Source organism: Mustela nivalis (genome assembly GCF_964662115.1).
Source record: "Mustela nivalis genome assembly, chromosome: 11".
NCBI lineage: Eukaryota > Metazoa > Chordata > Mammalia > Carnivora > Mustelidae > Mustela > Mustela nivalis.
In genome coordinates, this window is record NC_139030.1 from 49816902 (window position 1) to 49829772 (window position 12871).

The window sequence follows — 12871 nt, forward strand, 5'->3', positions numbered from 1 at the left end:
ACTCAAAGAATAATGTATAGTGTTGTTGAATCACTATGGTGCACACCTGAATCTAATGTAACATTATGTATCAACTATACTAAAAAAAAAAAAAAAAAGAACAGTTCATGGAGCATATGCCTAGGGTTTTTATTTTTCCTTTTGAGAATAAGTCTATTCATAAAAATTTCAAGAAATGCTGGTTTTATCAAATTTATTGAATTTGGAAAACAATAAAGCAATAGTTTCAAGTTACTTTGGAAGGTAAAAATTTAAAAATTTGCCAAAATTTTCAACAAGAAAATAAATATATATATATTTTTTATTCATTTGACAGACAGAGATCACAAGTAGGCAGAGAGGCAGGTAGAAAGAGGAAGGGAAGCAGGCCCCCTGCTGAGCAGAGAGCCTGATGCAGGCCTCTATCCGATCCCAGGATCCTGAGATCATGTCCTGAGCCTAAGGCAGAGGCTTTAACACCCTGAGCCACCCAGGCACCCGGAAAATAAATATTTTCTTAACTTTTCAGATGAATAAAATTCTATTTGTTCTAAATAGTTTACTTACAGTTTATTATTAGGATCAAATAACCATTTTTAATATAAATATTTCCTATATGGCTATTAATTCTCACAAATTATACATTTTGGTGACTAGGATGAGAAATCCAGAAATACAATCTACACCCAGAAAGTAGTTATTAACCTCCTGCAGAGAAAGATTTATAAGTTTGAATAAGAAGGTCTGTTAAAAATATCTCATTGTATATGCTGACAGATTTTTTTTTGCTAAAAAATGACTAAATTAAATGTTAATTTATATCTTATTTCCTTGGCTTTGGTCTTTCTGACAGCTCAGTCTCTCTTTAGTAATATATTTTAGGTTCAAGAACAATTTAATGGATAAGAGTAACTAATTTCCTGAAATAATAATGATGAAAGAGAGAGAGAACGTGGGAGAGTTATTTAGTCCCCAAATTAGCTGTTTTTATTTGAGGAGAGAAGTGGTACACAGCTTCTGAGAAGGGGACTGGCCCACGTGGTCAGTTTCTTTTTTTTTTTAAAAGACATTATTTATTTATTTGACACTGAAAGAGAGAGAGAGAAAAAGAGAGAGAGCACAAGCAGGGAGAGCAGCAGAGGAAGAGGGAGAAGCAGGCTCCCCGCCGAGCAGGGAGCCCAATGTGGGACTCCATTCCAGGACCCTGGGATCATAATCTGAGCTGAAGGCAGACACTGAGCTGACGGAGCCACCCAGGCGCGTGATAGAATTCTAACTCTGGTGCTTATGGTGGACCAGAGGGAGCTGGCAGGTGGGCCCAGGGTTTCCGTGGGACAGCCTATGCTAGAGAGGTGGAAAGGTCTGCCAAATAGGGAAAGAAAGAGAGACTTAAGAAATATAAGAGTCAGGTAGTAGAAATCGGAAGGGACAAGGATATGTTTTGCCATGCTCATAATTGGGAAGACATCGGCCATGTTTCCTTTTCCATACACTCTACCATGGCTTCCAATGCTCTTAGCGTCTCTCTAGGCCCATGACCTTACATCTCAGCCCCACCATGCACTCTGCTCTGTCCAGTTGACACATGCCCATTCCTCGTGCATGCTGAAGACTTCTTGACCTTAGGGAACTAACTCAAAGAAGCGACTCTACCGCTGGAGAGTCTCAGGCCAGGCGGGAGGAGGTTGAGGTGTCCCAGATGGCATTTTGATAGCAGGGAGGTGGGATGAGGAGTGGGTTCAGGCCCAATCATTATGAGGTTTGGCAAGAGTGGGAATGTGCAAGAGCAAGGAAGAGGAAGGACTCAAGACACACACACCCGCTGCACCTGGGTGACTAAGAGGGTGGCGGTGCCACTAACAGGATGTGGGAACAAAGCAGAGGAATGAACGGATGTGTTGGTGCTTCCTCAGGGGCCTAGTTGAGCAGGTATAATAGGCAAGTGCCTATTGGTCTTTGTCTAACTTCACTTGGATACAAACGAGGGAGAGGGATTTGTGGGTGGGTCCACCTAGCTCCTCGGCTCTGGCTCTCTCTTTACGCCTTCTTACTTCAGATGAGGTGTTTTGGTAATGTAACAACCTCCACTCATCTTCAGCTTGCCTCTATGACTTTCTCCCTCTCCCTTTGCTGCTCCCCCTGCTTGTGCGCTCTCCGCATCCCCCACCCCCTGCCAAATAAGCAAATAAAATCTTTAAAAAGAAGAAGAAGAAGAAGAAAATCTTAGTAGGGGCCCCATTTTCCTCCTATTAGCTCATTTGTATCCAGGTCGCCTTACACTAGAGTAAACATCAGGTGTAACTAGAGAGAGAAAGGTTTCCGAAACTACAACCTACAACCAAAAGAAGGTAAAGGGGCTGGTCTGTTGCCATGGTAGCAATCAGCCAACCACGTGGATTCCAAATGGATTTGAATCTTGGACTTTTTGTTGGTAGACGGGTGGGGCAGCTTTCCTCTCCTTCTCTCCCTCCCTCCTTGAGCACCCTCTGAATCAGAGTCTAGGTCAGGGTCAAATTTAAACAGCTATACTGCAGGAAGAGTTCTGCGAAATCTAACAAGCCTGGTTGCAATGTTACCTGCAAACTTTTCTGTTTATTTGACTTCTGTGACGTAAGTCAGTCCTGTTCCAACTTGCCCATAACCTACGGACTCTTTCATATTTCTGTTTATTTTCAGAGCTTCCATCCGAGAACGCTCCAAGTCTCAGCTTTCTTACCTGGTGCACGAACCTCCGTTAGCTGTTGTAGATCACAAGTCTACTTATGAAGAAGACAGAAAGGTCAGGCACCAGTCGCTCTGGGGAGCGGAGGCAGTCTTTCCTGGGGACTACTGCATGACCTTTAAACTTGAGAATATGAGTTTCCAAGGCACAGATCCAGTAATGTTCACTAAGTCAGACTAAATGGGAGAGCCCATGAGGATGTGATGAAAACTCTAAATTCTACACAATGTATTAAAAGAAATGCAGAGAAATTAATTACTGTAAGGACATCTGGTAACTGAAACTGGACTATAACAGTTAATTGATAGTTTTCAGATGAACCATCGAAACAGACACAGACAAATTACATGTGTTTAGATTATTTGATCATATATGTACAATTTTAAGAGTTTTTAAGAATACCTGAAAAACAATTTTTCTCAAATTTTTAAATCTTCTTAAATTATAACAACCTTGGCAGACGTGCATATTCCCCGGAGGTATTTGAGAACATTAGCCCTTATACAAGGTATCGCAATTTTTGAATGAACAGAGGTTAAATACGTTTTATGGACAGTTGTTTACCTCTCATAGTTTTACCATAACTTTTTTAGGATACTTCTAAAATTAACACTATTAATGTTAATATAGTTCAAAACAACACCAAAAATTGAAAGAAACAGGAGAGGAATCAACAGACACAGCAATATTTCTCCTAAGGATGCAGGTCCTCAAAGCTGTCTTGGGCATCTTACCTTCACAGCAGGCGCCCATCATTTCCCTTCCTCAAAGCCTTTCCTAATGTCTGCACTTCATTCTCCCGCAGAGAGTCTTACTTTCAACCCCCCACTAACTCTTCATTTGAACCCTTTCATGACAGTTTTCTTATTGAGTCTCATTTGGGGTCTTATTCCTTTACTTAATTACAGCTTCTTAAAAGTAGTGACTATATATTATTTGTGTTTGTATCCCCTTGGGCACTTAGGCCAATGCCTCATTAGGCTATCAGGAGATTCTAAAACTAGGATGAAAAATTGAATTTCTACAGTTCAGTAAAGCTGAAACCGTAAGATTTATCGAAGCAAGCAAGTCAAGGAATATTTCAATTACAAGCACATCCATTATGCATGATGTCATCTCAAACTGTCTTTAAAAAATTTAAAATGAGAATCTGTTTTGGAAATAATTATAAACCTTTGTTCACAGTGACAAATGTGGAATAAAGTACAGTCTTCCTTATGATGTTATGATTATGACAGAAGGATTATGAAGGCTTTCTTGGTTCTAATCATTAGGAATGAATACATGGATGTCTCAATATCCAGTAGAGTTGGTTTAAACAAATTTCATAGAGAAACACTTTTTTCTCAGGAGCAGCAGAGAGAGAAAACACATTTAGCAAACATGGTTGTTTACTGCATCTTGCCATTAAGGACTCAGCTCTTTTTCTAGATCTAGAGATAGGTATTTCATTTATTTGCATGGTGCTGCCTTTAACAACAATAAGATGCCTTATATAAGTAGTCAAGTCAAGCTCCACGGGACAAAGAAACAAACGCTACATTGAGATTTCAAATGTAAGGGTACCAATCATACTTGAATTCTGCATTATGGTTTGTTTTTCTAGCTTCTGTAACTATTTGACAACAAAAGCAAGACAGAAAGGAAGGAAGGAGGGAGGAGGGAAGAAGAGACGGGAACAGGGGAGAAAGAAAGGAAAAATGGAAGGAAGGGAGGAAGGAGAAGAAGAAAATCTAATTCTGCTCTTGCTGTTGAAACTGGTAGGTGGCCCCGCACAGCTACAGAGACAGATTCCTGGAGATCTGGAGATCAGATTGCCGCAGGGTTTTCATGATATGGAGGAAACCTAGAAAGGAACCATTTAAATAAGAGGAAACCTAAATCAAATATACAGACCAGTTTTAGAGAAGTAAAAATGCTCTATAGAATAGTTTACTTCTCGGTGTTGTAAATTAGAATGGAATAAACAACTCATGTGAATGTAAATCAATGTCATGTTTAAAAGATGTCACTTCATATTCTCTCTCCAGTGAGGAGAGAAGGAAGAAGGGGGAAAAAGGGAAGCCACTGTGATCTTTTCTCTGAGAAAATAAGATCTTATGCTTATATTAATGTACTCATTTGTATGGTAATGATATTAGAGTTTTTTAGATTTAAATTTTAGTTTTTTAGATTTAAATTAACACATTTTTAAAAAGATTTTACTTATTTATTTGGGGCAGAGAGGGGTAGAGAGAGGGGGAAAGAGAATCCTCAAGTAGACTCCATGTTGAATGCAAAGACCCATGCAGGGCTCGGTCCCAGGACCCTGATATCATGACCTGAGCCAAAATCAAGAGTTGGACGTTTAACCAACAGAGCCACCCAGGTGCTCCCACCAATTTTTAAAAAAGAAACAGTGGAATAAATACCATTTAATTTATGGAATTTTTAGTCCCAAGTAATACTTTAAAGTACTTTAAATATGTGGGATATTCTAATTCCAAGTAGATTTTAAAGCATTTTAAAAGTTAACTGAATTCCAGAAAGACCAATACTGGCAAAATCCTTTCTTTTTCTCATTTTATGGAGGAGTTCTAACCTTATCTGTTGACTGGGAAGTGTTCTATCTTATGTTGCAATGCAAAAAGTTTACTTACATAAAGGAATTATCTCCACCTTGTGGTCTCTTAGAGTTTTGATTCTGGGCATTTAGAAGAGATGGTTGCATGAGAAGATTGTATTTCCAGACACAAAGTGGGGTTACATGAGACCAAGTTCTTCTAGTTAGCTGGTAACAGAGCTAAGAGTGCAGCCTGTTTCTTCCCACTCTCCAAGCTGTGCTTTGGGCTCCTATAACTGGAGTCAGATCTTAGCTAGGATGCTGAAAAAATTAAATGGAGGATTAAGGGGAACCTACAGACCAGAGGTGCCAGTCTTTGATATGGAGGCATGTCTCTCAGGGAAACTAATAAAGTAGAATCTATAGGAATTCAAGCCAAGGTCACACATTTGAAACCCATCACAGCCAACTTAGAAGATAGAGTTTAAGTATTCTATAAGAGGACAGAGACAGGACACTTAACAAATGACTTTCAGTATGTGTCCGTTGGGAGAGCCTCTGCTCCTTTGGCATAGTTACCATTTCTTATCATCAAATCTTGAAGTCATTATTGAGGCAGGAGGTCCGGATGGATTGGCACACAGAAACCAGCATAGCACTGTATAGAAAGTAGGACATAAGATTTAAGTAGGAAGTTATATTTTCACCTGACCTATAAGAGGAGATGGAAGGAAGGAACATCCACCACTGAACCATCTGCATAGTAGGAGAGCTCAGTGGTTTGTTGTTTTTTTTTCTTTTTTTAATAAATGTTTCATTGCATGTATGCACCACGGGCATAGAAGTTTCATTCATTCTTTCATCCAGTAAATATTGATCGTACATCTGCTGTGTGCCAAGGATTGTGTTACAGATGCAAAGATGAACAAGAGCCACCATCCATCTCCCTGTACTGGACTTGCTAGCAGGATACTTCTTTACATACGATAAACACATATGCACGGTGCAACTTGACCTTGCTACAATAAAAGAAACCTATCAACTTTTATAATTTCATCTCTTTCTGTGAGTTACTGCTTTGCCATAAATGCAGGGAAGATGAATAAATCATCTTTAGCTTTTTTAGAAGACTAAATTTGTCTTTAGCTTTGCAAAAATCAAAGGAAAAAATCTGTACACAATGACTTTATATTTTGTGTTCTTCTATTCTTCCACTATTCTTTTTTTTTTTATTCTCTTACTATTTTTTTAAGCTTTATCATATAAGTCAATCAGAAGTCAGTTACCCAGGGGCAGGTTTTCTAGTTTTTGCATCATTCAGGCTTGATGGTGCATCTTTTTGGGGGTGGGTCAGGGGACAGTTTCCCATAAAGTCCAATATCTAGTGAAGGAGGATTAAAAGATCATTATTCAAATCAATTAAAATTTGTCTCCTGTTAGTTTATCTTGGAATGATAACTACTGGAAAAAAATCACTTTGTATTATTTTTAAATGTCTCAGGTATTGTTGCTTAGGGTTAGGGATACCTTCAAGAATCAGAAAGCCAAGGAAACTTCTGTCATGTTGGGCTGTGAGTTGGCTCTCTCATAGGGCCCTGGTTCCGGGAAATGTCAGAGTCTGATGTGCCTGGATGTACAGCACAGCTGATACTTCCCAAGTCTATAATCATGGGATCCTGGGCATTTTGCTCCAGAAGGAGTCTTGGAGATTACATACTGCTGGGAATCTCGCAGACTGGGCTTTATTGTTAGAATTACCCGAGGAGTATTTTTAAAACACAGATTCATACTCAGGCTTACTAAATTCGACTTTCTGGTGATGGGGACCCAGGAATCTGTATTTTTAATCATTGATCCACCGTAAGTCCAGCAAGCATCCTCATCTGGACACTAACCACCGTCTAGAACGGTAAAAGGGTCTACATTTTGCTCAATTGCAAGCTTCCAAGTTAGCCTGACACAATTTCATGGGTGCTGGCAGAATATGCAAGCGTCCTGAGCCAGAGACAAAAAAACGTTATTATTCACAGCAAGAATAGTATCCAGAGTTTATCATTTGCACTGGTTTCCCAGCCCAACCCCCAGATTTAACAAGGCCTATTGATAACCAGCAAACAAAGGGGAGGTGTTGGGGTGGGGGGAGAATCCTGAGCTGGAGGAGCTTGATTGTTTTATAATGGACAGTAAACACATCTGTTCTTTTCTAGGGTTGGAGATATCATCTCTGTCCTCTAAGGCTATTTGATATGCAAATGTCCTTGAAAAAATAGTCTGGATAGAGGTAGTCAGTGCGTCTGCATAAGATGTGAAGAAACACAAGACACCCATAGAAAGTTGTCTTCCCCAAACAACTTAATCCACCTCTCTCATTTTGAGGATGAGGTAACGGAGCCCCAGAGAGCTAAATATAGGTGGCTACACTGGGCTCATCCAAGAACCTTGTTCTTTCTATACTTGTTCTACTCATGCTTTTCTTTCTTTCTTTCTTTCTTTTTATTTAAAGATTTTATTTATTTATTTGTCAGAGAGAGAGGGAAGGAGCACATGCAGACAGAGTGGCAGAAAGAGACAGAGAGAAGCAGGCTCCCCTCTGAGCAAGGAGCCCGATGTGGGACTCGATCCCAGGACTCTGGGATCATGACCTGAGCTGAAGGCACCCCCTACCCATGCTTTTCTAGTCCCTCTTCTTCCTCCCTGGAATTGATTTATAGAGTTAATAGGTTGTCAGAGATGAAATTATTGAACAGAAGGATTTGCTGCATGAATGCAGATGTTGAGAGCAGGCCAGGAGAGAATTTGCAATGGAGGCAATAAGAAATCCATCACCTGCCAAGCTGTCTTCCACCCTAGTTGGCTTGCAGTGATAATGACATAACATCACACAAAGTATTATTTAAACTAAATTGGTAATGTGGTCTTTGACTTTGGAAGCAAAAGGAGAGTATTTGAATTTCCTTGCTGTTGCCTGTTCCTGACATTCAACTACCGAAAGGGTAAATTATCATGTATTAATGAAACAGAACACTAATTAATAGTTTTGTAGTCAATTTGTTGTATTTTTGTATATTTTAATAGAAAGAGTAAAAAAAAAATCAATGCAAATCTATACAAGCCACCTAAAATCCTTTAAGTGAAGTCAGTAATAAATTTAACAAATGATTGATTAGTACTACAAATCATGCACTGAGTAATATCTATAGCGAGGGAAAATGATAGTAAAAATTATGGGATTCTGATTATAATATTTACTTTAAAGAGGACAAAAATTTGTTAGCTCTGACACTTCAATGACAACAACTAAAGAGATCAGAATAGGGAAATATTAAAACAGTTTTCACGCCTTGCAAAGAATATGTAGAATTTAGAAATCCTGAATGGATTACCATTTTCTTTCTTTCTTTCCTTTTTTTTTTTTTTTTTTTTTGGATTACCATTTACTTCTGGGCACTAATTAAGGGAAATCTTACAGAAAGCATGTCAATGGTAACTGTTGACACCATTTAATACATTTTAACAATTATTTTGCCTTGTTTCAGATACACTGCCCTGCCCTAGCACTTTAGTCAGTTACTAGATTGGAGAACTTTACCATTTATGAAGGAGTCACCTTGAAATTTTTATGAGTCCTCAATTATGTAAATAGCACCATACCCCCCAAAATTTTATAAATTGGAGGGGTTACTTTTTTCAAAGATTCAACATATTTATTACTCCCCTGGAGGTAATAAATAAATAATTGTGAAATAAAATAAATAATAGATAAGTAAATATCTAATTGTGAAATAGATAAATAATGTATCCAAATAAACAGATAAATAAATAATAAATATCTAATTGCAAAATGAAAACCACAAGTTCGCCTTCAGTTGAGTACCCACTAAGTGTGTCCCTTCCAAGTCCCAGCGTGGTCTCAAGGAATTCAAAACCATTTCTTACAAAACAATGAATCACAGCATCTCATAGAACTTAGAGGTCACTCATAACCAGTCAAACCATGACTTTTAAATCTGTGAATACCAGAGGGTCTGCTGTATAAGAAAAGAGCATAGGCAAAAATATCTGTGTGTACCTTGAGTGACTAATGTACCCTTTTTTCCCCTCAAGGACAAGGACATTCCTGTGGAAGAAGAAATTGAACCTGCCCCGGTTAGGAGGATTCTAAAATTCAATGCTCCAGAGTGGCCCTACATGCTGGTAGGGGCCGTGGGGGCTGCAGTCAATGGGTCAGTCACACCATTGTATGCCTTTTTATTCAGCCAGATTCTTGGGGTAAGTGAACAGATGGATTAACTTTTGTTTTCTGATTTTTTTTGTTTTGTTTTGTTTTTCCATCAGTGGACATTGTCATTTTTGATGGGTTGGCTTTGTATTTTAATGGATTGAGCTTTCTTTTCCTCATTTCTAAAGGATTCAAAGTGCCTCGAGTCTCCATCCACAGAAGATAAGAAGACGAAGCTAGGCACTCTCATTTGGGGGGGGCAGGATACTCTTCCAGTCATCGTGTCTGTAAAAAGCTGCAATGTGGCTGCGAATGTAGTGTTAGGAGAGGGCAATTTCCCTAGATGCAAACAAAATCAGAATGCAAAGCAGGTTCGTGGAATAATACAGAAGGATTTTAGGGTCATTTTGATCTTGCAGAAATAGCTGAGGTGCAAAGTTGGCTTATAAAAGCAGGTGTGAGTACGCGTTGTAGAATTGTCTGCTCTGCTGATTGCACCATTGAAATGGCAGGTGGGGGAGGAAACAGGAAAAGGAAGAGAGAAGTAAAACGAGGCATGGATAAAGAATAAGCTTATTTCAATTTTTCACTTCCCAGGCATTTTGATAGTCTCCATCTGACTTCACTGCTACAATAAAAAATAATAACTATAAGCATGAATTGACACTATCTAAGCACTTTAAATATAATAGGTCACTAAATTTTCCCAGTAACCACCTCAGGTAGATATTCTTATTGTTCCTGTTTTACAAAAAAGCGAACCAAGGTATACAGAACTTCAGATAGCAAATAATGGATCAGGGATTCAAATCCAATGTAACTGGAGAGCCAGGTTCTAATAAAACTCACTGTAAAATTAGTTATTGAAATGCTGCCAAGTTTTTTAGTTGAAATTTACCCACATACACAGATCCCATTATATTAATAAGGAGAAAAACCTAGAATCTAGATAACTTTATTGATTTGTTCATAGTGAAACAGGCATTAGGTGGTAGGGCCAGGACTAGAACTGAGCTTTTCCGAAGCCTAGGTTGAAGAATTTGCCGGCACACCGGACTGTCAGAGCTTGCCAAGAGTCCTGAGCGTTAGTTTCCCTTCTACTTCTCTTTCTTTGGTGGCCTCTCTGGAAGAGGTCCTGACCCGAATAATGTCCTCACGGGCACGAATCATACAGAAAGACTTGGAGAGTCTACAAACAAAATCAAGTCAATTGTGTCAGGAGGGCCCAGCCGGGGCTTTAATTTCCATACTGCCCCCTTGTGGTAAGTGAGGAAATCATGGTAATTTCGGAGAGGTAGGAAATTGGAAACTGGGCCCTTCAACCCTGGTAAATTGAATTTCTGGTTGTGTGAAAGCCTTTATGATGACAATCTTTTAAATAATTAACTTATATTGCTTACTTTCTGGTAATTACAATATCCTAAATATAATGGAAATGTTCTTTTACTTACTCAACAGATGTTTGTGGGTTGTCTCCCATAGATACTGTGCAAGGAACTTGGGATTGCATTCAATCATGCTGGCTTCTCTAATAGAGTTTGTAGTCTATGAGGAAGAAAGACATTAAACACAGAAATCTACCCATAATTCAGCAAATATTTATGAGTCACTTATTGTTTGTCAGATAGACATCGTTGCTGGGATTGAGGCTAGAGGGAGGAACAAGAAAACCAAAGCCCCTCCTTGCTCTCATTACGCTGACATACTAGTAGGGAAAGGCTCTGGAAATGCATCTCACTGAGCAGTGATGAGATAGATGTAGAAAGGGTGGTGGATAGGATTGAATTCTGTAAAGACCCAACTAAATTCTAGATGTTTGCTTTTAAAAATAAATCTGGGGGGTCCCTGGGTGGCTCAGTGGGTTGAGCCTCTGCCTTCGGCTGGGGTCATGATCTTAGGGTCCTGGGATCGAGACCCGCATTGGGTTCTCTGCTCGGCAGGGAGCCTGCTTCCCCCTTTCTCTTTGCCTGCTTCTCTGCCTACTTGTGATCTCTCTTTCTGTCAAATAAATAAATAAAATCTTAAAAAAAAAAAAATCTGGGATACTATCTTCCTTCCTGATCACCACTTTCTTAGAAAAACAGGGCGAAGAATACATTTACTCAGCCTTACCCAAACTCTTATATGAGCTGTTGTGGAAAGAGTGCTGGATTCCCAACCAGGAGATCTTTTCTTCTGAAACTAGGTCTTCTAGATGCTTTTCAAGCACCATAGGCCCTGGGGTCGCACCATGCCATTTCTTTGGGCCCTGGGTTCCTCAACAATAAAAGGAAGGATTGACAAAAATGGTTTCTAAGATACCTTCCAGCCCTATTAGTGTATGAAGTGGCCAAGTTAGAAAAAATTTGATTTTTCAAATTTTTAACCCCTGCTCTTCTAGAGCATCCCCCGCATTGTTGGTAGTGAGAATAGTCTCTGTGATTCTTCGGGTCACAACCAGGAATCCTAGGAAAAACTCAGCTGAAGCCTTTAGCTTAAGGGCTGCAGTACCAGAGTAACAGGATCTAGTTGGAGAAATCCAAAGTCTGCTCACGGTTAATGTTCTCACAGGGTTATATTTGCTAAGCGAATGATGCTAAACGAAGTACTATTTTCCCTCTCTGATAAAGAAGATCATTTCTGTTTGTCTCTTAGCATAATTACCACATATTCATCAGCAGATTCATGATACTTTCATCTCACAGGGTATAATCATGAGTCAGATAATAGTCTGTTTGTAATTACGCTATTTTCATCCTGACATACCTAAAGGGCACAATATTCACATTTGGTGTATTGAGACCACAGTTTGGAATGGAGACCCAGTGAATGATTGGACACTGAGGAGCCTGGTTGTTAATCGAGCGAGGCATCGATGCACACATAAAACATAATTTATCTGATTCACTTTCCATGGGTCTAGTTGACTTGGAAAGTGTACAAGTATTCCAAGCACAGCAATGTGGATGTAGCCTGCTGGGAGAAAACATGAACTTTGGAGCCAGCCAGCCCTGGATCTCTGCGAGCATTTGAACAAGTGGCTTTTCCTTGATGAGTCTTGGTTTCCTCATCTGGAATGAGGGGCAAGAAAATCTACCTTACTGGGTTGTTTTAAGAAGCCTAACTTAAGGAAATCTTCATCTAAGTTAAAGTAGGCTAACTAACACATTTGGCCTCTGGTAAATATCAAGAGTTTAGTGAATGTTTCTTTTCTCCTTAAACAAACTTATCATTACAAAAATGGCAAATGTATTAAAAGGAAACCTATGGATAGGTGGCCTTTTGGGTTGCATTTAAACAGCTTGGGGTTTGGGGGATTTGTATAGTCATTTTTTAAAAAAAGATTTTATTTATTTATTTCAGAGATCACAAGTAGGCAGAGAGTCAGGCAGAGAGAGAGAGAGGAAAGGAAGCAGGATCCCTGCTGAGC

General features: G+C 39.2%; 1 protein-coding gene across 3 annotated transcripts in view; it reads left to right on the forward strand.

Moving 5' to 3' along the window:
* The window catches only part of ABCB11 (ATP binding cassette subfamily B member 11), a 97394-nt gene that overhangs the window by 61880 nt on the left and 22643 nt on the right, over positions 1–12871 (forward strand). For all 3 annotated transcript variants that reach the window (XM_082689244.1, XM_082689246.1, XM_082689245.1), the window contains 2 exons: positions 2656–2758; positions 9348–9512. In XM_082689244.1, the coding sequence (XP_082545370.1) occupies positions 2656–2758; positions 9348–9512 (268 nt within the window). The remainder of the gene's footprint in view (positions 1–2655; positions 2759–9347; positions 9513–12871) is intronic.